The sequence below is a fragment of the Salmo trutta genome, chromosome 23 (assembly GCF_901001165.1).
Source record: "Salmo trutta chromosome 23, fSalTru1.1, whole genome shotgun sequence".
Classification (NCBI taxonomy): Eukaryota; Metazoa; Chordata; class Actinopteri; order Salmoniformes; family Salmonidae; genus Salmo; species Salmo trutta.
In genome coordinates, this window is record NC_042979.1 from 9823282 (window position 1) to 9848144 (window position 24863).

The 24863-nt window shown below is 46.0% G+C and overlaps 2 protein-coding genes across 4 annotated transcripts in view; both read left to right on the forward strand.

The window, feature by feature from the left end:
• Positions 1–16587, forward strand: part of LOC115159265 (rabphilin-3A) — a 65576-nt gene extending 48989 nt beyond the window's left edge. The window contains exons 3-16 of one of the 2 annotated variants that reach the window (XM_029708818.1): positions 125–254; positions 1646–1732; positions 2296–2551; positions 2670–2861; positions 3040–3204; positions 3760–3839; positions 3952–4026; positions 4815–4924; positions 5155–5281; positions 5676–5732; positions 10839–10987; positions 14828–14909; positions 15044–15140; positions 15327–16587. In XM_029708818.1, the coding sequence (XP_029564678.1) occupies positions 125–254; positions 1646–1732; positions 2296–2551; positions 2670–2861; positions 3040–3204; positions 3760–3839; positions 3952–4026; positions 4815–4924; positions 5155–5281; positions 5676–5732; positions 10839–10987; positions 14828–14909; positions 15044–15140; positions 15327–15463 (1744 nt within the window). In that variant the 3' untranslated portion in view covers positions 15464–16587. The remainder of the gene's footprint in view (positions 1–124; positions 255–1645; positions 1733–2295; positions 2552–2669; positions 2862–3039; positions 3205–3759; positions 3840–3951; positions 4027–4814; positions 4925–5154; positions 5282–5675; positions 5733–10838; positions 10988–14827; positions 14910–15043; positions 15141–15326) is intronic. The other variant, XM_029708819.1, reaches the window with a different exon arrangement.
• A 5114-nt stretch (positions 16588–21701) lies between these two features.
• Positions 21702–24863, forward strand: part of LOC115159268 (tetratricopeptide repeat protein 28) — an 82019-nt gene continuing 78857 nt past the window's right edge. For both annotated transcript variants that reach the window (XM_029708824.1, XM_029708825.1), the window contains exons 1-2: positions 21702–22034; positions 23448–23816. In XM_029708824.1, coding sequence (XP_029564684.1) covers positions 22005–22034; positions 23448–23816 — 399 coding nt within the window. In that variant the 5' untranslated portion in view covers positions 21702–22004. The remainder of the gene's footprint in view (positions 22035–23447; positions 23817–24863) is intronic.

Genomic DNA, 24863 nt, shown 5'->3' on the forward strand with positions numbered 1-24863 from the left:
CGTGTGCGTGTGTGTGTGTGTGTGTGCGTGTGCGTGTGCGTGTGCGTGTGCGTGTGTGTGTGTGTCTCTGTGTCTGTGTCTGTGTCTGTGTCTGTAACTGTGTCTGTGTCTGTGTGTTCTGTAGGCGTTTTGCCACTAGGTTGGACAGTATGAAGAAGACAGCATGTGGAGATGGTCAGTCTCGCTGTCTGCTGTGTGGAGAGACGTTTGGCCAGCAGGGAGTCAACTCCGTACTCTGTTCCCACTGCAAGAAGGTAACTAGCACATATAATAGAGCTATGTAGAGAGTTTGGACAGTTATCAGAGGTCCAAGCCTTGTAGGTCTCTGTGGTTTCCTGTGGTTTCTCATCTTCTTTTGTTCGACTTACTATTTCATGTTGCTTTGAGCAGAGCTGATTCTGTCAGTAGTCTGGTATGTGCTCCTAAATCCTTTCTGTCGCTCTCTTTGTCTAGTTCCCAATCTGTGCCTACATTTGTCCTACACTCTCAGAAAAAAAGGGTTCCAAAAGGGTTCTTTGGCTGTCCCCATAGGAGAACCTGTCACGAATCCCACCGAAGGTGGCTCCCCTGCCTGTTCGGGCGGCGCTCGGCGGTCGTCGTCGCCGGCCTACTAGCCACCGCTGATCCCTTTTTCCTTTTCTGTTTGTTTGGTCTTATTGGTTGCACCTGTTCCCTGTTTTGTTTCTTGATTTGTGTTTATTTCAGCCTGTTAAGCCTGCCCAGGTTTGTGCGGGATTAATTTTGCTGTCGTGTATTTTGGATGTGCTGGCTGATGCCTTATTTCTCTCTCCGGACTGTTTGCCCGTTGTTTTGGGTTGGTCATTTGTTTTACGCGCCCGTCTGTTTTGGCGTGACCGGTTTGTGCCGGAAGAAATAAAGACGTTGTACTATTACCTCTGCTCTCTGCGCCTGACTCCAACCACCACTCCTAGTATCCCGTGACAGAACCCTTTTTGGTTCCAGGTAGAACTGTCACGATCACTGTCCTCAAACTCCCTGTCATAAATAAGCCAAGGCGCAGCGTGCCGGTAATTCCACATCCTTTATTCAGAAGTGAAACCGAACAAAACAATAAAGAAGGATAAACAGAAAGAAACGTGACGTTCTGGGGCTGCTCAAAGGCAGCTACACAAAAACAAGATCCCACAACTCAAGGAGGGAAAAAGGGCTGCCTAAGTATGGTTCCCAATCAGAGACAACGATAGACAGCTGCCTCTGTTTGGAAACCATACCTGGCCAAAACATAGAAATAAAATACATAGAATGCCCACCCCATATCACACCCTGACCTAACTAAACAGAGAAAAACGGCTCTCTCAGGTCAGGGCGTGACAAGAACCCTTTTTGGTTCCAGGTAGAACCCTTTTTGGTTCCAGGTAGAACCCATTTTGGTTCCAGGTAGAACCCTTTTTGGTTCCAGGTAGAACTCTTTTGGGTTCCATGTTTAACCCTCTGGGGGAAAGGGTTCTGCATGGAACCCAATAGGGTTCTACCTGGAACCAAAAAGTGTTCTTCAACGGGTTCTCATATGGGTAGAGCCGAAGAACCCTTTCAGGTTGTAGATGGCTCCTTTTTTTCTAAGAGTGTATCATAAAAATAACTCTGGTTTAAGTAAGTGTGTGTATGTGTGTGTTTCTGCTCGCAGCATATGTGCAGTAAGTGTGGGATTCAGAACAACAGCCGGCCGTCATGTCCTGTGTGGGTCTGTAGGATCTGCAGCGAACACAAAGAGGTGAGAGAGGAGGGAGATAGAGAGAGAGCGATGGAGAGAGGAAAGGAGGGGTGGAATGATAGAGAAATTCTAGGTTGAAGACAAAACAAATAGTCGTTTTAATGTATACTCCAGGAATACGCCTTCATATTAATAAATAATTTGAAAAGATTGTGTTTGTTTGTCCCATCACAATCAAAATGTAGGGGGGAGAGAGAAGGGGGGACATAGAGAAGGAGGAAAGGGAAGGGGGGAGAGAAGGGTTCAGCTGTTCAGACTTAATCACACTCACACTTTATTTTTTGGGTTTGCTTAGTCACCCCGTTTCACAGTATTGTTTAGTGCTGACCCTGTGTTCGGTGAAACCTCTCCCCAGGGAACCTTTAATTAAATGGCCCTACCTGTCAGTCCAATGGGAGATAACTCATCTGCTAAGCACGCTACCCCCCCCTCTCTCTCCATCTCAATCTCGCTCTCTCCATCAAATGTTCTCTTTCTCTGTCTCTCCCCTCCCCCCTCTCACTCTACATCTCTTCCTCTCTCTCTCTTTCTCTCTGTCTCTCCATCTCTCTCTCCATATCTAGATGTTGAAGCGTTCTGGAGCGTGGTTCTTTAAGGGCCAACCCCAGCAGGTCCTCCCTGCTCCCCTGCCCATCTCCAGGCCCAGAGGGACGGGTAGAGAGAGCCCCCGTACCCTGAACCCTACCCATCACCAGCCCAGTACCCAGCCCTATGCCCGAACCCAGACCCAGCCCAGCTACCAGCCAGACGCTGGTGCCCAGGACTGCACAGAGCAGCAGGAGCAGCAGGATAACTGCTGCTCCAACACAGAGAACCAAGGTGAGCAGTGGAAACAAAGCATTAAGATTTCACGACTGGTGGGACTTGCATGAGAGGTACATGCAAAAGCTTGTTGGGTATTTCAAAATGTCATCTTCCTCTCTCCGTCTTGTCTCAGAGCCCACTGATGAGCCCCCGTACTCCAGCTCAGAGCAACAGGACCCAGCGGGGTATAGCTCTGCTCAGACACTAGGGGGCGTTGCTGTGCAGGAAGAGGTGGTGAAGAGCCAGTCTAAGTTCGGCTCCAGACCTCCCACAGCCAGGGGGAGAGAGAGCACACCAGCTCCAGCTGACACAGTCACACCACAGGGTACGATTGTAGGGTCAGCTCACCCAAATTACAAAATGACATGTTTTTCCTTACCCACCCTAAAAGCAGTCACTGCTTTGGTTTTGTTTACCTACCTGTTACCACCAACTGCTCAGATGCATAATCCCTTCTACTTGGAGATTGAGACTGAGTAAATAGAGGTGTTTCTCTACCTCAGCCCCTGCACCAGAGGAGAGCAGACACCCTCACCAGAGGGAGGATAGAGCCCCAACTCTAGTCGGGGAGGAGAAACCCACTCCTGCCCCCAAACCCACCCTGGCAGCACGCCCAGCCCCCGCTCCTGTTGAGGACGACGACAACGAATATGACTCTGATGAATCCAGTAAGTGTGTGTCGTTATAAAACACATGTTCCTTTTTATTGATTTCAGTCACTTCAGACATTTGATGACTTCCTCTACCTTGTCACCAAACACGACCCTCTACATACCATACCGTGTGCATACAGTAACCATCAATCTTTATTAGCCCACTGGGAAATTTGGTTCCCAAGCAGGGACATTGTAGACCAACAAGATGAAACACATATTCTAATGCACACACACACTTCCTCTCTGTTGTTCTGTTATTCTCTCTCTCTCTCATTCTCTCTCTCTCTCTCTCTCTCTCTCTCTCTGTCTCTCTCTGTCTCTCTGTCTCTGTCTCTCTGTCTCTGTCTCTGTCTCTCTGTCTCTGTCTCTGTCTCTCTCTCTCTGTCTCTGTCTCTCTCTCTCTCTCTCTGTCTCTGTCTCTCTCTCTCTCTGTGTGTGTGTGTGTGTGTGTGTGTGTGTGTGTGTGTGTGTGTGTGTGTGTGTGTGTGTGTGTGTGTGTGTGTGTGTGTGTGTGTTGGTTGTAGTAACCAATCTGAGCATGATGTTCTTTTGTTCTGTCCACATCAGCCACCCTGGGGTTACTGGAGTTCACTCTGCATTATGAACAGGAGAGCAACGCGCTGCACTGCAACATAGTCAAAGCCAAGGTATACATACACACTGCTAGCTTCAGTGACATGCTTGAATGGTTCATCTTTAGGTTAATATTCTCCATCTCTAATCTCCTGCCCTCTCTCTCTCTCTCTCTCTCTCTCTCAGGGCCTAAAGCCGATGGACTCTAATGGACTAGCAGACCCCTACGTCAAGCTGCACCTCTTACCTGGAGCCAGTAAGGTAACTTCCAACACTTCTGGCTGTTGTAGGCCTGTTTCTGCTGCCTGTTGACACAGACTTGTATCACTCACAGAAGTTCCAAAAGAATTAAGACATTTCAAATGTCATTATGTCTATATACAGCGTTGTAATGATGTGCAAATGGTTAAAGTACAAAAGGGAAAATAAATCAACATAAATATGGGTTGTATTTACAATGGTGTTTGTTCTTCACTGGTTGCCCTTTTCTTGTGGCAACAAGTCACAAATCTTGCTGCTGTGATGGCACACTGTGGTATTTCACCCAGTAAATATGGTGTATCAATATTGGGTTTTGTTTTCAAATTCTTTGTGGGTCTGTCTAATCTGAGGGAAATATGTGTCTCTAATATGCAGCTCAGTTTCCACCTCATTTTGTTGGCAGTGTGCACATAGCTTGTCTTCTCTTGAGAGCCAGGTTTGCCTTTGGCGACCTTTCTCAATAGCAAGGCTATGCTCACTGAGTCAGTACATAGTCAAAGCTTTCCTTAATTTTGGGTCAGTCCCAGTGGCCAGATATTCTGCCACTGTGTACTCTCTGTTTAGGGCCAAATAGCATTCTAGTTTGCTCAGTTTTTTTTGTTAATTCTTTCCAATGTGTCAAGTAATTATCTTTTTGTTTTCTCATTATTTTGGTTGGGACTAATTGTGTTGCTGTCGTGGGGCTCTGTGGGGTCTCTCTGTTTCTCTCTCCCTCTCCATCTGTCTCCCTGTCTCCTGCTCTATGTCTTCCCCTGTCCCCCCCTCTCCCTGTCTTCCCGTTTCCACAGTCTAACAAGCTGCGTACTAAGACACTGAAGGGCACTCTGAACCCAGTGTGGAATGAGACTCTGGTGTACCATGGCATCACTGACGACGACATGCAGCGCAAAACACTACGGTAAATACAGGCAGGCTCGCCCATACCACATAACACTACTGTATACAGTATATGTGTCACCCACTGGGTCATCTGAAATGAAAACGTTTACATTGATATTGGCCAACTTTAGTTCCCTGGCTCTCCATTTACATCAGTTACATTACCCAGGGCTAAAGGGAACCAACAGAATAAAAACTCTTCGGTGATGATGAAAAAAAAGAGAATAGAACTCCTCTTCCTGCTTCCAGGCTGTCAGTGAGTGATATGGACAAGTTTGGGCACAATGAGTTCATCGGAGAGACGCGTGTTGCTCTGAAGAAACTCAAAGCCAACCAGAAGAAGAACTACAGTGTGTGTCTGGAGAGGGTGGTCCAGGTAGGAACTACAACAGCGTGTGTCTGGAGAGGGTGGTCCAGGTAGGATCTACAACAGTGTGTGTCTGGAGAGGGTGGTCCAGGTAGGAACTACAACAGTGTGTGTCTGGAGAGGGTGGTCCAGGTAGGAACTACAACAGTGTGTGTCTGGAGAGGGTGGTCCAGGTAGGAACTACAACAGTGTGTGTCTGGAGAGGGTGGTCCAGGTAGGAACTACAACAGTGTGTGTCTGGAGAGGGTGGTCCAGGTAGGAACTACAACAGTGTGTGTCTATGAGGGCACGCATCCAGGTCTGGAGACAGTTGTTAACCTTTGCCTTGTGGATGTAACTGTTAATAATCATGATATAATTGATTTTACCCCCACTCTCCCCCTTTGCTTCCCCCCTCTCCCAGGTGAAGAAGGCAGGAACAGGAGGCTCAGCCCGGGGCATGGCTCTCTACGAGGAGGAGGTAAGACTCGCTTGAGACAGGATTTACACTCAGGATTCACACTTCACGTTCACACCTAAGATTTACGCCTGTAACTCCAGTCAGGGAACAAAATTGTAGCTGAATACTGATATCACATGTACTATTCATTTCCATTGAATTTAGTAGGAACTTTTTCTGCACCCGTTAGGCCTCCTTGCCTTGTTATCTATTGTTGTCTCCACAAGATAAATACCTTTCAAGGATAGGAGGCTGTTGAGGGGAGGACGGCTCATAATAATGACTGGATTGAAGTGAATGGAATGGTATCAAACACAAGGAAACCATGTGTTTGATGTGTCGATACCATTCCATTCATTCAATTGCTATGAACCCGTCCTCCCCAATTAAGGTGCCACCAGCCGCCTTTATACTATTAATCTTTGTTTATACTGTGACCTGTGGCCCTGTTCTGTATTCCCGAAGGAAATGGCTTTTTAGTTTTACTGTCAGAATAACTTGCACCCATAGTTGGCCACACATTACATAACTCAGATTATATCATGTACAGTGCCAATTAGAAAGTACTCATACCCATTGACGTATTCCACATTTTGTTGTGTTACAGCCTAAAATCAAAATGGATTAAATAAATACATATTCTCACCCATCTATACACAATACCCCATAATTACAAAGTCAACACATGTTTATTGAAAATGAAATAGAGAAATATCAAATTTACATACAGTACGTATTCACACCCCTGAGTCAATACATGTTAGAATCACCTTCGGCAACGATTACAGCTGTGAGTTGTCTCTAAGAGCTTTGCACACCTGGATTGTACAATATTCGCACATTATTATTAAAAAAATTCTTCAAGCTCTGTCAAGTTGGCTGTTAATCATTGCTAGATAGCCATTTTCAAGTTTTGCAGTAGTTTTTCAAGCCTATTTAAGTCCAAACTTTAACTAGGCCACTCAGGAACATTCAATGTCATCTTGGTAAGCAACTCCAGTGTAGATTTGGCCTTGTGTTTTAGGTTATTGTCCTGCTGAAAGGTCAATTAATCTCCCAGTGTCTGTTGGAAAGCAGACTGAACCAGGTTTTCCTCTAGGATTTTGCCTGTGCTTAGTTCTATTCAGTTCATTTTAACCTAAAAAAAACTCCCCAGTCCAGTGGTCACCAAGCTTTTCTGAGTCAAGATCACTTTCTGAGTCCAAAAGAGAGCTGAGATCTACCGATCAGATTAAAAAAAAAAAAAAAAAAAATCATAAGCGAACGCAACATTAACCAATTAAAAACAGTTCTGTAGCGATGAGGTTTGTGCAGCAGGCTATAGGCCCAATACATTACCACTGCACAATAGCTATGCTTGAATTGCCCTGCCAATGTTGTTCTTCTCAGACCCTTTTGAAATGTCAACGTTTTCGTTATATGGTCACACTGGTAATAGATAATTTGTTGTATTACTTGTGAGGTACAGCTGAGTGAGCATAATAATTACTTTTTTTATTTTACTGGACTGATGGTCTCCATCTGATGTTATTGAACATCAGTGAGGCTGCCTCTCACCCAACTCACCATCCCTCCACTCTCCCTCCCTCCGCTCTCCCTCCCTCCCTCCACTCTCCCTCCCTCCGCTGAGAAAAGGGGGACACAGTCTTCAATCTGATGGGAGGGAACATCAGTGAGGCTGCCTCTCACCCAACTCACCATCCCTCCACTCTCCCTCCCTCCACTCTCCCTCCCTCCGCTGAGAAAAGGGGGACACAGTCTTCAATCTGATGGGAGTGAACATCAGTGAGGCTGCCTCTCACCCAACTTACCATCCCTCCACTCTCCCTCCCTCCGCTGAGAAAAGGGGGACACAGTCTTCCAGCTGATGGCGAAACTCAAGACGCACGGCATTATTTCTGCCTCATTCATGTTGTTACTCCTATGACCAGGGAAAGTGAAATATTCCTCAATATTAAAAAAAGACACAAGTCGCTAATAATAACAACGCAAGATTATGCTATACTCTGCTATACTCATTCATTGCAGCTGCAGTGCTGTTTGTAGCGAGTGGAAGCTGGGAGAACCCGGATGTTATGGCTTATAAAAGTGTTGAACAAAGTGTTGACAATGCTGAATAACAACTTAAACATGAACTTACTTATAAAAGCAGCAGCTCTTTGCTGTATTCATTGAGTCTCTCTCTAGTTATGGTTATGCGGAGTTCTACCTTCAGACACGGAGTTCTACCTTCCCAGCGCTAGGGCTGCTGAATCAAACGCACCTACCGCCAACCGCACAAAACAAACAAATAAATAGGAAGGCTTTATTGTTGTTGTTTTTTACAGAAATGTTTGGTGATCAACTACGAATGCCTTGGAGATTGACCAGTCGATCATAATCGACAGATTGGTGACCACTGCCCTAGTCCTTGCCGATGACAAGTATGCCCATAACATGATGCAGCCACCACCATGCTTGAAAATATGAAGAGTGGTACTTACTGATGTGTTGTGTTGGATTTGCCCCAAACATAACACTTTGTATTCAGGACACAAAGTTAATTACTATGCCACATTTTTTGCAGTTTTGCTTTAGTGCCTTATTGCAAACAGGATGCATGTTTTGGAATATTTGTATTCTGTACAGGCTTCCTTCTTTTCATTCATTTATGTTAGTATTGTGGAGTAACTACAACATTGTTGATCTATCGTCAGTTTTCTCCTATCACAGCTATTCAAATTTGTAACTGTTTTAAACAATGGCGGTTGGTGACGTTTAAGATGAGGGAGGACAATCTTTTTTTTTATGAGCATCTCCTTAATTTTATTACAGCATGTTGGACGACTGTGATTGATATTCCATTCACACAGCTCAATGTAACATTGATAGGTTTAGGCTACTACATACTCAAATTTGCCCTGTACCCATCATGAGGTTGCTACAACTTAGCCTATGAATGAAAGTTTACAACGTAGGTGCACAGGTCGAGAGAAAATGTTGAGTAATCAAGGTGACGTCTAGGAGAAACAAAGGCTCAGCCGCAAAGTAGTAGGCCACACAAGCTCACAGAACGGGACAGCCGAGTAAGTCCCTGCAGCAATGTTCCAACATCTAGTGGAAAGCCTTCCCAGAAGAGTGGAGGCTGTTATAGCAGCAAAGGAGGGACCAACTCCATATTAATGCCCATGATTTTGGAATGAGATGTTTGACGAGCATGTGTCCACATACTTTTGGCCATGTAGTGCAGCTGTCCTCCGGCTACACCGTGGTGCTACCCTATAGAGGGCTGCTGAGGCTACTGTAGACCTGAATTGCAAAACACTGTGTTTTAATCAATTATTTGATGACGTGAATATCTTTAGTATAGGTTTATCTAAAAATTCTAACTTTTTTAATGTTTCACAGCAATGGTCTTTGTGGTTGAATTCAGTGCTCGACTGTTTTAAATTCAGTGCTCGACTGAGGGACCTTACAGATTGTATGTGTGGGGTACAGAGATGAGGTAGTCATAAACAAAATCATGTTAAAATCATGTTAAACACTATTATTACTATTATTGAACTTATTTAAGCTTGAATAACAAAATGGTTGAATATTTATTGACTGAAGACATTTAAGCTTTTCATTTTTTATTAATTTGTAAAAAGCTCAGAAGTCATAATTTCACTTATTAAGGGATAGGCCGGTGACATAAAATGTAAATTTAATCAATTTTGAATTCAGGTTGTAACTCAACAAAATATGGAAAAGTCCAGTGGTGTGAGTACTTTCTGAAGGCATGTATGTGTAACCCATGATATTATCATGTACTCTAAAAGTGGATTAAACATACAGTACATGACCAGTAGTGGAGAAATTATATACATACAGTGCATTCGGAAAGTATTCAGACCCCTTGACTTTTTCCACATTTTGTTACGTTACAGCCTTATTCTAAAATTGATGAACAAAAATGTTTTCCTCATCAATCGAAGGAATTGTCCGGAGAGCTCCGAGACAGGATTATTTCGAAGCACAGATCTTGGGAAGGGTACCAAAACATTTCTGCAGCATTGAAGGTCCGCAAAAACACAGTGGCCTCCATCATTCTTAAATAGAACCACCAAGACTCTTCCTAAAGCTGGCCACCTGGCCAAACTGAGCAATCGGGGGAGAAGGGCCTTGGTCAGGGAGGTGACCAAGAACCCAATGGTCACTTTGACAGAGCTCAAGAGTTCCTCTGTGGAGATGGGAGAACCTTCCAGAAGGACAACCATCTCTGCAGCACTCCACCACTTAGGCCTTTATGGTAGAATGGCCAGACAGAAGCCACTCCTCAGTAAAAGGTACATGACAGCCCGCTTGGAGTTTGCCAAAAGGCACCTAAAGGACTCTCAGACCATGAGAAACAACATTCTCTGGTATGATGAAACCAAGATTAAACTCTTTGGCCTGAATGCCAAGCGTCACGTCTGGAGGAAACCTGGCACCATCCCTACAGTGAAGCAGGGTGGTGGCAGCATCATGCTGTGGGGATGTTTTTCAGCGGCAGGGACTGGGAGACTCGTCAGGATCGAGGGAAAGATGAACGGAGCAAAGTACAGAGAGATCCTTGATGGAAACCTGCTCTAGAGCACTCAGGACCTCAGACTGGGGCGAAGGTTCACCTTCCAACAGGACAACGACCCTAAGCACACAGCCAAGACAACGCAGGAGTGGCTTCGGGACAAGTCTCTGAATGTCCTGGAGTGGCCCAGCCAGTGCCCGGACTTGAACCCGATCGAACATCTCCGAAGAGACCTGAAAATAGCTGTGCAGCGACGCTCCCCATCCAACCTGACAGAGCTTGTGAGGATCTGCAGAGAAGAATGAGAGAAACTCCCCAAATACTGAGGAAAACAAACATTTCTAAACCTGTTTTTGCTTTGTCATTATTGGGTATTGAGTGTAGATTGATGAGGGAAAAAAACTATTTAATCCATTTTAGAATAAAATGCACTGTACAGTACATGCATGGATTATATATACTGTAGATGTTATGACAATCTTTGATATGCTTATCTCTATGGGAAAATTCTTATCGTAGTGGATGTAAATCCACTAGCAAATCTTCTTGTCTGTGCGTGTGTGCGTACATTTCTGTGTGTGTGTGTGTGTGTCCTACAGGTAAAGGAGGATGAAGCAGAGGAGAGGGGTCGTATCCTGGTCTCTCTAACCTACAGCACCCAGCAGGGTCGTCTGATCGTGGGAGTGGTGCGATGTGCTCACCTGGCAGCTATGGACTCTAATGGATACTCAGACCCCTTTGTCAAGATGTATGTGTTCTATTAATCTAGCTACCCTATCTGTCTGTCTGTCTGTCTGTCTGTCTGTCTATATATATATATATATATATATATATACTGCTCAAAAAAATAAAGGGAACACTTAAACAACACATCCTAGATCTGAATGAAAGAAATAATCTTATTAAATACTTTTTTATTTACATAGTTGAATGTGCTGACAACAAAATCACACAAAAATAATCAATGGAAATCCAATTTATCAACCCATGGAGGTCTGGATTTGGAGTCACACTCAAAATTAAAGTGGAAAACCACACTACAGGCTGATCCAACTTTGATGTAATGTCCTTAAAACAAGTCAAAATGAGGCTCAGTGGTGTGTGTGGCCTCCACGTGCCTGTATGACCTCCCTACAACGCCTGGGCATGCTTCTGATGAGGTGGTGGATGGTCTCCTGAGGGATCTCCTCCCAGACCTGGACTAAAGCATCCGCCAACTCCTGGACAGTCTGTGGTGCAACGTGGCGTTGGTGGATGGAGCGAGACATGATGTCCCAGATGTGCTCAATTGGATTCAGGTCTGGGGAACGGGCGGGCCAGTCCATAGCATCAATGCCTTCCTCTTGCAGGAACTGCTGACACACTCCAGCCACATGAGGTCTAGCATTGTCTTGCATTAGGAGGAACCCAGGGCCAACCGCACCAGCATATGGTCTCACAAGGGGTCTGAGGATCTCATCTCGGTACCTAATGGCAGTCAGGCTACCTCTGGCGAGCACATGGAGGGCTGTGCGGCCCCCCAAAGAAATGCCACCCCACACCATGACTGACCCACCGCCAAACCGGTCATGCTGGAGGATGTTGCAGGCAGCAGAACGTTCTCCACGGCGTCTCCAGACTCTGTCACATCTGTCACATGTGCTCAGTGTGAACCTGCTTTCATCTGTGAAGAGCACAGGGCGCCAGTGGCGAATTTGCCAATCTTGGTGTTCTCTGGCAAATGCCAAACGTCCTGCACGGTGTTGGGCTGTAAGCACAACCCCCACCTGTGGATGTCGGGCCCTCATACCACCCTCATGGAGTCTGTTTCTGACCGTTTGAGCAGACACATGCACATTTGTGGCCTGCTGGAGGTCATTTTGCAGGGCTCTGGCAGTGCTCCTCCTTGCACAAAGGCGGAGGTAGCGGTCCTGCTGCTGGGTTGTTGCCCTCCTACGGCCTCCTCCACGTCTCCTGATGTACTGGCCTGTCTCCTGGTAGCGCCTCCATGCCCTGGACACTACGCTGACAGACACAGCAAACCTTCTTGCCACAGCTCGCATTGATGTGCCATCCTGGATGAGCTGCACTACCTGAGCCACTTGTGTGGGTTGTAGACTCCGTCTCATGCTACCACTAGAGTGAAATCACCGCCAGCATTCAAAAGTGACCAAAACATCGGCCAGGAAGCATAGGAACTGAGAAGTGCTCTGTGGTCCCTACCTGCAGAACCATTCCTTTATTGGGGGTGTCTTGCTAATTGCCTATAATTTCCACCTGTTGTCTATTCCATTTGCACAACAGCATGTGAAATGTATTGTCAATCAGTGTCACGATTGTCGTCGAAGGAGGACCAAGGCGCAGCGGGATTGTGGACACTCATGTTTATTACTGATAAAAACATGTAAAGTATCCACTTGAGAAAAAAAACAAAACAACAAACAATACTCACAATGTGCCGTGTGGCAGGCTAAACCAAACAAAGCAGTGCTCACAACAATTCCCCACAAACACACAGACAAACACACCCAACTAATATAGGACTTCCAATCAAAGCCAACACCACACAGCTGCCTTCAATTGGAAGTCCACCCCAATTACCTCTACATAGAAACACCCAACCTACACAGAACAAAGAAAACCCAACTTCTGCTGCCACGCCCTGACCAACACTTAACACCTACTCCACCTGCTGGTCAGGACGTGACATTACCCCCCCCCTAAAGGTGCAGACCCCGAATGCACCTTCAAAAACACAAAACACCCAAAACAACCCGAAAATTTCCCCCTAACTACAGGGAGGGAAGGGAGGGTGGCTGCCGTCAACGACGGCACTGTGCTACACCCCCCCTCCCCAACCCACCTATGTTGGAGGCGGCTCAGGTTCTGGCCGTTCCAAGCTGTCGGGACAGTCCGGCGGCTCGGTGCAGTCTGGCAGCTCGGAGCAGTCTGGGCAGTCTGGCAGCCCGGGACAGTCTGGGCAGTCTGGCCACTCGGGACAGTCTGGGCAGTCTGGCCACTCGGGAAAGTCTGGGCAGTCTGGCCACTCGAGGCAGTTCAGGGCAGTCTGGCCACTCGAGGCAGTTCAGGGCAGTCTGGCCACTCCGGCAGTTCAGGGCAGTCTGGCCACTCGGGACAGTCTGGGCAGTCTGGCAACTCGGGACAGTCTGGGCAGTCTGGCAACTCGGGACAGTCTGGGCAGTCTGGCAACTCGGGACAGTCTGGGCAGTCTGGCAACTCGGGACAGTCTGGGCAGTCTGGCAACTCGGGACAGTCTGGGCAGTCTGGCCACTCTGGACAGTCTGGGCAGTCTGGCCACTCCGGCAGTTCAGGGCAGTCTGGCCACTCCGGCAGTTCAGGGCAGTCTGGCCACTCCGGCAGTTCAGGGCAGTCTGGCCACTCCGGCAGTTCAGGGCAGTCTGGCCACTCCGGCAGTTCAGGGCAGTCTGGCCACTCCGGCAGTTCAGGGCAGTCTGGCCACTCCGGCAGTTCAGCGCAGTCTGGCCACTCCGGCAGTTCAGCGCAGTCTGGCCACTCCGGCAGTTCAGCGCAGTCTGGCCACTCCGGCAGTTCAGCGCAGTCTGACCTCTCTGGCGACTGTTGACTGGCGGGCAGCTCTGACGACTGTTGACTGGCGGGCAGCTCTGACGACTGTTGACTGGCGGGCAGCTCTGGTGATGGTTGACTGGCGGGCAGCTCTGACGACTGTTGACTGGCGGGCAGCTCTGACGACTGTTGACTGGCGGGCAGCTCTGACGACTGTTGACTGGCGGGCAGCTCTGACGACTGTTGACTGGCGGGCAGCTCTGGCGACTGTTGACTGGCGGGCAGCTCCGACGACTGTTGACTGGCGGGCAGCTCCGTCACACAGCCCTTGTGCCCCCCTTAAAAAATTATTGGGGGTGCCTCTCGGTCTCCCAGTCCTTGCCAGCCTTCTTCCGCTGCTTGGTCCTGTGTTGGTGGGGAATTCTGTCACGATTGTCGTCGAAGGAGGACCAAGGCGCAGCGGGATTGTGGACACTCATGTTTATTACTGATAAAAACATGTAAAGTATCCACTTGAGAAAAAAACAAAAACAACAAACAATACTCACAATGTGCTGTGTGGCAGGCTAAACCAAACAAAGCAGTGCTCACAACAATTCCCCACAAACACACAGACAAACACACCCAACTAATATAGGACTTCCAATCAAAGGCAACACCACACAGCTGCCTTCAATTGGAAGTCCACCCCAATTACCTCTACATAGAAACACCCAACCTAGACAGAACAAAGAAAACCCAACTTCTTCTGCCACGCCCTGACCAACACTTAACACCTACTCCACCTGCTGGTCAGGACGTGACAATCAGTGTTGCTTCCTAAGTGGACAGTTTGATTTCACAGAAGTGTGATTGACTTGGAGTTACATTGTGTTGTTTAAGTGTTCCCTTTATTTTTTTGAGCAGTGCATATATATATATAACTACCTTGATTGCTGATGTTCACCTTCCTCTTCTATGACCCTGTCCTACAGCCTTAAACATTTGATGGACAGATGGCTAGATTGATTGGTTGGTTGATTGAGTGTGGATTGATTCTCTCTCCTGTGATTGTGACCTGCAGCTTCCTGAAACCAGACATGGGGAAGAAAGCCAAGAACAAGACTCAGATCAAAAAGAAGACGCTGAACCCAGAGTTCAACGAGGTTAATGTCCCCTCATATATATCTATAACAACACAATATCAGGTTCCAGACCATTGTTTTATTAATACAGAGTCTAATGGCGGTCTGTGTCTATGCACTGAGCATGGAGTGTGATGGCTGAAGTTGTGTTGCAGGAGTTCAGCTATGAGATCAAACATGGTGAGCTGGCCAAGAAGAGCCTGGACATCTCAGTCTGGGACTATGACATGGGAACATCCAATGATTTCATTGGTGAGTTGGGACTATGACATGGGGCAAATCCAGCATTTTCATTGGTCAGTTGAGAAATCCAACGATTTCATTGGGGAGTTCAGTAACGATTGCAGAATGAATGTACTTTTAATGTTTAGCAAACTATATTGTGCACTTTTAAAGCCGACTTCAAAGTAATACTTTAAAAAACCTTCTCCCCTTCAGGAGGGTGCCAGCTGGGCATCACAGCCAAGGGGGAATGTCTGAAGCACTGGTACGAATGTCTCAAGAACAAAGACAAGAAGATCGAGCGCTGGCACGTCCTCCTAGATGACAACACCGTTAAAGACACGGACGACTAAGACACGACTTCTTCTTCCTCTTCTCCTCCTCCTCCCTAGATTCATCCATCCCAGGCTGTTTCTATCTTCCTCTCAAATATATTATTTTGTCTTCCATTCTAGGTCTTCCTACTTTTAGTAATGTGAACCTGAATTAGCAGCAAATTAAGGGCCTCTGTTTTTACAACTTCTATCTTCGTGTGCTGACAGAATGCTTATTGTATGCATGTACTCATCAACGCAGTGTTTACAGTGAAACAAAAAGAACTGCAACACATTATATAGATTACGTTATGTAGATGACATCGTCTCTGACCCCCACCCTGGATTGTGCTGTACAGAGTTATGGCATGGTCATAATCTGTGTTCTATACTTCTATACTGTGCTCTTATGACATGGTCATAATCTGTGTTCTATACTTCTATACTGTGCTCTTATGACATGGTCATAATCTGTGTTCTATACTTCTATACTGTGCTCTTATGACATGGTCATAATCTGTGTTCTATACTTCTATAATGTGCTCTTATGACATGGTCATAATCTGTGTTCTATACTTCTATACTGTGCTCTTATGACATGGTCATAATCTGTGTTCTATACTTCTATACTTTGCTCTAAGGACATGGTCATAATCTGTATTATATACTTCTATACTGTACTCTTATGACATGGTCATAATCTGTGTTCTATACTTCTATACTGTGCTCTTGTGACATGTTCATAATCTGTGTTCTATGCTTCTATACTGTGCCCTTATGACATGGTCATAATCTGTGTTCTATACTTCTATACCGTAACTGCAGGGTACTAGTGTTTGCTCTGCCAAAACATAATCTTCAGTTGTGGTACTGTATGTACAAACAGTTTGTTAAAAGGAGGATATGATGGATGTTATAGAACATATATTGATGTTATTTATGTATGAAGATGTTTACATAGTTAGTATTAGCTGTTTATCTTGATAACATGTTATGTTATTGAAGCATTAGCTCGCCTAAGAACCATGGGATATCATAGAAACCTGGAATGCACTGATTTAGATATTGCTCTCTATTTATTTATTTATTTCTCTCTCTCTCTGTCTGTCTGTCTGTCTGTCTGTCTGTCTGTCTGTCTGTCTGTCTGTCTGTCTGTCTGTCTGTCTGTCTGTCTGTCTGTCTGTCTGTCTCTCTCTCTCTCTCTCTCTGTCTGTCTGTTTGTCTCTCTCTATCTCTCTATCTCTGACAGTCTATCTATCTCTGTCTTTCTGTCTGTCTCTGTCTCTCTCTATCGCTGTCTATCTCTCTATCTGTGTCTGTTTGTCTCTCTATCTCTGTCTGTCTGTCTCTCTATCTCTCTAACTCTGACCGTCTCTCTATCTCTGTCTGTCTGTCTCTCTATCTCTCTAACTCTGACCGTCTCTCTATCTCTGTCTGTCTGTCTCTCTATCTCTGTCTGTTTGTCTGTTTGTCTCTTTATTTCTGTCTGTCTGTCTGTCTGTCTGTCTGTCTGTCTGTCTGTCTGTCTGTCTGTCTGTCTGTCTGTCTGTCTGTCTGTCTGTCTGTCTCTGTCTGTTTGTCTCTTTATTGCTGTCTGTCTGTCTCTCTATCTCTGTCTGTCTCTCTCTATACCTCTGTCTGTCTGTCTGTCTGTCTGTCTGTCTCTCTCTCTCTCGCTCTCGCGTAGAACAAAGAAATTACTCCAAGCCTGATGGAATACTAAATCATTCTGTCGACATGGTCATATTGCACTGCACTGCATTTTACTGTGACAGACAGATAACAAATGCGCACAAATACATGCTGAGCGTGAGCCCTGTCTTGATCATGTGACGTATACATTGATCTGTAGTAGATTTGATTGCTAGACATTCTCAAATGTGAAATAATCTTTGATAGCGTATGTTAAACAGTAATGCAATATAAAGTAAAATAAAATATGAAAACTGTAAAGGTCTGTTGTAATGAACTTGAATATGACATTAATTTTCATGTACAGTATAAAGTTGCAGATGTTTTCTGGCTATGTTACATACACATTATGTACAGTATTTGCCTTCTGTCACTGTTATCATACTCTTGGGAGAGAGCATGCAAATGATTAATGCATAAACATTCTGTGAAATTCCCTCTTTGTATAGCAGCATCTGTGACATGGAAGGATGTTTTTGTGAGTCAGGTGAGGTTGCGAATCAGGTGAGGTTGTGAATCAGGTGAGGTTATGACTCACGTGAAGTTATGAATCAGGTGAGGTTGTGAATCAGGTGAGGTTGTGAATCAGGTGAGGTTATGACTCAGGTGAAGTTATGAATCAGGTGAGGTTGTGAATCAGGTGAGGTTGTGAGTCAGGTGAGGTTGTGAATCAGGTGAGGTTATGACTCAGGTGAAGTTATGAATCAGGTGAGGTTGTGAATCAGGTGAGGTTGTGAGTCAGGTGAGGTTGTGAATCAGGTGAGGTTGTGAATCAGGTGAAGTTATGAATCAGGTGAGGTTGTGAATCAGGTGAGGTTGTGAGTCAGGTGAGGTTGTGAATCAGGTGAGGTTATGACTCAGGTGAAGTTATGAATCAGGTGAGGTTGTGAATCAGGTGAAGTTGTGAATCAGGTGAAGTTGTGAATCAGGTGAGGTTGTGAATCAGGTGAAGTTGTGAATCAGGTGAAGTTGTGAATCTGGTGAAGTTATGAATCAGTTGAAGTTATGAATCATGCGAGGTTGTGAATCAGGTGAGGTTATGACTCAGGTGAGGTTTGAGAACTAGCGGTCTGAGTAGACAAGCGGTGGGAGACAGGTGGACTTTGGCTCTCTTGATAGACATAGTATTAGGGTGGCAGGTAGCCTAGTGGTTACAGCATTACGCCAGTAACCGAAAGGTTGCTGGATTGAATCCCCAAGCCGACAAGGTAAAAATCAGTTTTTCTTCCCCTGAACAAGGCAGTTAACCCACTGTTCCCTGGTAGGCCGTCATTGTAAATAAGAATTTGTTCTTAACTAAATAAAGGTACAAGTATTGAATCTCTTCTTTAATGGACCTGTTGGCCCAGACATCTGTCACTTTAGACTTGAACTCCACTGTGCACCTTGCAGTATAGGCTATTTATTTTACTAGGCAAGTCAGTTAATAAGAATTTCTTATTTACAATGATAGCCTATACCAGCCAACACTGGGCCAATTGTGCACCACCCTATGGAACTCCCAATCACAGCCAGTTGTGATAAAGACTGGATTTGAACCAGGGTGTCTGTAGTGACACCACCAGCACTGAGATGGAGCACCTTAGACCACTGCGCCACTCAGGAGCTATACCATCACCCACTGCAAAAAAAGGGTGCTTTGTGTTCTATGTACAGTAGAACCTTTTTGTAGGCCATTCAGTGCATTCAGAAAATATTCAGACCCCTTGACTTTTTCCACATTTTGTTACGTAACAACCTTATTCTAAAATTGATTACATTGCTTATTTTTTCTCATCAATCTACACACACTACCCCATAATGACAAAGCAAAAACTGGTTTTTAGAATTGTTTACAAATGTATTAAAAAGAAAAAAGAATGAAATATCATATTTACATAAGTATTCAGACACTTTGTGGAAGCACCTTTGGCCGCGATTACAGCCTCGAGTCTTCTTGGGTATGACGCTACAGGCTTGGCACACCTGCATTTGGGGAGTTTCTACCATACTTTTCTGCAGATCCTCTTAAGCTCTGTCAGGTTGGATGGGGAGTGTCACTGAACAGCTATTTTCAGGTTTCTCCAGAGATGTTCGATCGGGTTCAAGTCCGGGCTCTGGCTGCGCCACTCAAGGACATCAGAGACTTGTCCCGAAGCCACTCCTGCGTTGTCTTAGCTGTGTGCTTAGGGTCGTTGTTCTGTTGGAAGGTGAATCTTCGCACCAGTCTGAGGTCCTGAGCGCTCTGGAGCAGGTTTCCATCAAGGATCTCTCTGTACTTTGCTCCGTTCATCTTTCCCTCGATCCTGACGAGTCTTCCAGTCCCTGTCACTGAAAAAATCCCCACAGCATGATGCTGCCACCACCCTGCTTCACCGTAGGGATGGTACCAGGTTTCCCCCAGACGTGACGCTTGGCATTCAGGCCAAAATGTTCAAACCTGGTTTCATCAGGCCAGAAAATCTTGTTTCTCATTGTCTGAGAGTCCTTTAGATGCCTTTTGGAAAGTGGGCTGTCATGTGCCTTTTACTGAGGAGTGGCTTCCGTCTGGCCACTCTACCATAAAGACCTGATTGGTGGAGTGCTGCAGAGATGGTTGTCTTTCTGGAAGGTTCTGCTAAATGACTCAAATGTTAATGTATATTAGACGTAGTGGGATAAGCCTTCATTAAACTGCTGAAGCTCCACTGCTTTGACTTCTCCCACAGACTACAGTGCTCTCAGAGGAACTGGTTTGGCACGTGAGTGACGATGACAGACCTCACGTATGTTTCCTCGTGAAGTGTTTCATGTAACATACAACGTCAACTGGAATAGAGTCGGATCCCACCCCGTTCCTCTCCGTTGCAGGCGTCAACAGGATGAGATGTCTCTGTATGCTGCGGTCCATCCTTCCACCCTCTCAAACTCCACCCACCCGGACCCTGACCTAGAGGACGACGGCATGGTTGACGATACCACCCCCATCTCCTACTGCTCCTCCACCTTCACCTCTCCTTACTCCCCCCCCCCAACACTCCCTCCAGTGCTGCTCCGGTAGACCTCACCACAGGGGTCCGAATGGACCATCAGGACCAGTAACTTCAGCTGTCCCTTACAAGAATATGTGTCACATTTTGTCACATTTAAATACATTGTGTGTACAGGGTCAGACAGTGAAGGACAGCTCTACTAGTGGTGTTAGCAGTTGTTGCTTAATGTTTGATCAAATTGTTTGCTAAAACATAATGGCAGTAGAAGTACTGTAGATCAGTTGGGCAGCAGTGGGAGTGTGCTTAAGTGTCTGTCTAGAGCTCACCCCAATACGTTCTCCTCTCCTGTCCTCTCCAGGCTGTCTGAGGGTCTGGTTCAACAGAAGGAGATGTCTGGGGTTCAGTCTGTCTTGCTGGAGTACGTCTCTCCGTCTTGCTTTTTCACAGTACAGCCACAGGCCTGCATTCAGGGGACAAGGTCAGTACACTACACACTCACAGACACACACACACTGCACACATGCTGTCTCTCTCACACACACGCACGCACACACGTGAGTTTGTAACAGTCTGTCTCCTTGCCTACAGCTGCTCAGCTGCTCTGGTTAAACCCTCTCCCACTCTGCTTGAGCAGCAGAAGAAGACTGGTGGAGACATTGAGGAGTGGCGCGATCTTTAGGGCCCTGGACAAAATGTCAGGAGGCCCAACTGACGGGCTCAATGCTAGGGACTACACAAGCTCCGCCTCAGGATGACAAATCCCAATGTGCACTAGACCAGGAAGCACAAACAATGTGCTTTAGTAGGCGATGCAGTGCCGATGTGATGTGGTGTTGCCTGATCTATTTAGGCACGCCGTTTATTTTATTTTATTTGATTAGTTTATTAGTCATATGCACAGGGTACAGTGAAATTCTTAAGCCCACGAGCTCCAACAGTGCAGGTCAAAAAGAGATGTAAAAATACATATATTTCCTCACCCAGGGATATGGATATCATAAGGTCAATGCACCAATTTGTAAGTCGCTCTGGATAAGAGCGTCTGCTAAATGACGTAAATGTAAATGTAAATATGAATACAAACATAGTAGTTGTACAGTAAATAGTGATAGTAGTATCAGGGGCTGTTGTGAAAGGAAGACCATGTTTCAAGGCTATAGTGTACAAAACGGTTTATTTTTAACCACTGTCTGTGCTCAGCGTTCATGACTGTAAGTTGTACATTGAAGTTACTTGTATAAGAAAACACATCGTTGTCAAAGACAAACCGTGTTTGGATGTCATGTTTTTATTTATTATGTCATTGATATTTTACCAAACAATTTCTAAATGTACTACAAAATAGGCATAACCAGAATGAGTTACTGAAATGCAGAGGGATGTTGGTTGTATTGTCTTTTTCTAGATTTCTTCTTCCTTTGTTTATCACCCTTTGATTCAAGGCCATTGTGCAATCTACTTTTAAGTAAACTGCACCTTATGTATGTTTATTTACTAAGAGGGTTGCAGAAAGTAATGATCTATTACCAAAATGCTGTAGAAACAATACCTACAGCTCCCCAGTGGAATGAATAGCTGCTAGGTAACTCAACCCCTCTCTGATGTCACCACGGGTAACTGAGACCTGGAGACCGACTGGAGCTGCATCCGTGGAGCTCGAGCCTACCGAGACACGCCTCCACCGGCCACAAATTCCGTTACTCGGGGAAAAACGGATTTGACAACATGGCGCACTTTCTGGGAAATAACTTTAGTTAGTTCGCGGCCGGTAGAGTGGGAATATCGCATGATTGTTCACTTTTGGTTGGAGAATGGTTGGCGTTCCATCCTGCTACATTGTTGTGTGAGATCGCACTGTTTCTCTGTCCTGTTTGGGAAGCGGACTGCATGAGATGAAAGTTTTAAGTTGCTGCCGCTGGGTATAAAACTAGGACAGAATGGAGAAACATCGACCGAAGAAAGAAAGGGTAAATATAACCCAATGACAACAAAAACAATACCGTTTATTTTACAAAGCAGAGCCTATAGGCTATATATCTAGCTGCAATATAGGCTGGCTAACGTATCGACATCAGCCAAAGCGCTTTGATGATGCGTTTGATGTTGTGTCCAAGTGGCGCAGCTATTCAGCCCATACCGCGCTAGTATGTAGCACATTGCATTTCATAGCAATTTAGTGGAAGATAAAAGCGGCCATGTTACAGTATTACTTTAATAAAAAGACAAGATACAAATGTAACCTTTTTTACAGGTGGTATGTTACTTGGGTGACAAAGAGCACGTGGTGGTTGAATCTTTAGGGTCTTTCTCTTGCTCTCTTTGTCAGAGGAGGTCCCTGGTTTCATTCTCTCAGGAATGTGTTTCTCCCTGCTGACCTGGGCTGAGCTGGGAGGGGGAGGAAGGGACTTGGAAGTGGTGTGTGTGAGTGTGTGTGTGTGTGTGTGCGTGTGTGCTTGTGAAGAGGGTGTTCCTGTACTACTGTGCCAACAAAACAGTTTTGACTAATGCATACAAGCCCATTGGCTGTATACACAGGTTGAAAAGCTTCTCTCTCTCTCGCTCACTCTCTCTCTGTCTCTTTCTCTCTCTGTGTATCTCTCTGTCTATCTCTCTCTCTCTCTCTGTGTGTGTGTATTCTCAGTGGAAACTTCCTACTGTGTGAGTTAGTGCTCCAATCAGCTGTTTGGACAGAGAAAGCCACTGGGACTGTGTGTGTGTGTGTGTGTGTGTCCGTGTCTGTGTGTGTGTGAGAGAGAGCGATAATGACAGCCTTGGTGTAAGTCATTCTGAAAGGACAAATCTGGCAACAGCAGATCAGGGAGGGAAGCAGCTTTTCTAAGTTGAGGCAACAGAGGGCTAACCTCAACTTACACACACACACACACACACACACACACACACACACACACACACACACACACACAGTCTTGTACAGCTATCCTTGTGGGGACACACCATTCAGTACCATTCAAAATCCTTACCCTTATCCTAACCTTAACCCTAAAACCTAAACCTAACCCACAAGAATAGTTAAACACGTCCACACACACACACACACACACACTCACACACACACACACACACACACACACACACACACACACACACACACACACACACACACACACACTCACACTCACACTCACACTCACACACATACACATACACACACACACACACACAATATCAAATGCTGACATAAACATTGCTTCAATGTTTTCGTGGAACCGATTAGAATCTCAGATATTTATCAACATGGTTCTCTGGACTGTAAAATTACTTTAACGTTGAGAAAAGTGTATCTGATTGAATGAAAAGATAACTGACCACTCTTCCCCACATTTCTCTTCTTCCTCCTCCCTCTCTCCTCTCCATCTCAGTTCTCTCTCTTCGGCCCTCGCTCTTCTACCCGAGCCACCAACCCTCCCTCTTCCTCCTCTTCGTCCTCTACCTCTGCTCGCCCCATCCCTCCCCCTCTCTGCCAGACAGACCCTCATCCTTGCATCCCTCCCGGGCCGCCTATCCTTTCTAAGGCAGAGTTTCTGGAGGCAGTACGTCGCAGTAACCAGGCATGCCAACGGGGGCAGTACAGCCTGGCAGTGCAGCTCTACGGCGAGGCCCTGTCTGCTGACCCTCAGAACTGCATCCTGTACAGTAACCGCTCTGCGGCCCTTCTCCACCTGGGACAGTACCAGACCGCCCTGGACGACGCCCTCAAAGCCCGCCTGCTTAACCCCAAATGGCCCAAGGTAGGACAGGCTTTATTCCAGTCTATACTAGAACATACAGCCACTAAACAAATGAGAGAGAGAGAGAGAGAGAGAGAGAGAGAGAGAGAGAGAGAGAGTCAGGGGTCTTTGTAAGGAGTCAAAACCTAGAAAGGCTTTTCCAGGCTGGCTCTGTTATCTCTCTCTCTGGGTCTGGGCCAGCTCCACTCCACTTCCCCTCTCTATACTGAAGAGAATAGACGGAAGCTGCTTCTGGGTGTGTGTGTCGTAGCAGTGGTCCTGCTGCTGTATTCTCTGTGGGTCAGTGTGAAGGTCAGGTGTAATGAACTACCACTCTGAGAACGTTGCTTACCTCAGCCTGGCCTCCCTCTCTTTTCCCTTCCTTCTGCTCTCTTTTATTTTCTTCCCTCTTTCTGTCAGCCTCCCTTCCGCCGGTCGCCAATCCGCTGCACCCCTGTCGACTTCTGTGTTGGCACAGCAGGCTACACACACACACACACACACACACACACACACACACACACACACACACACACACACACACACACACACACACACACGGCAGAGTTGGGCATGGGAGCTGAGAGGCAACAGGGAAAACAGAAGCAGGGGCACAAAAGCACAGTGAATAGAGGTGTGTGTGTGTGTGTGTTGTGTTGTGTGTGTAAGGCGCACAGACGTTGTTTTTCTTGTTTTTTCTCTTCTTTCTCTCCTTTTGTCGGTGTGTTTCGTGCTCCGCTTTAACTGGTCTTTGTGTCTTTGTCATTTAGATGGAGCCGTGTCGCAGCAGTGAAAAGCCTTGGAGTGTTTTTCTCCCATACAACCTTCCTGTTTTCTGTCTGGAGCTCTTTGCTGTTTGGGAGTTGCCCTCTCCTCTTTCAGCCTTCACTGGGTTTCTGTATAGTTGTTGCTAGGCAGATTGGCATATTGAAAGAGGCTTTTTCACTTACAGGTGCATTGAGCACCCAGGGTTCACAGTGGTGAGAAACTAAGTAGCCCAACTCAAACCTTATATGGCTCTTAATTTCAATGGACAGATGGATGAAGCTTCGAAAGACCATGCAGTTT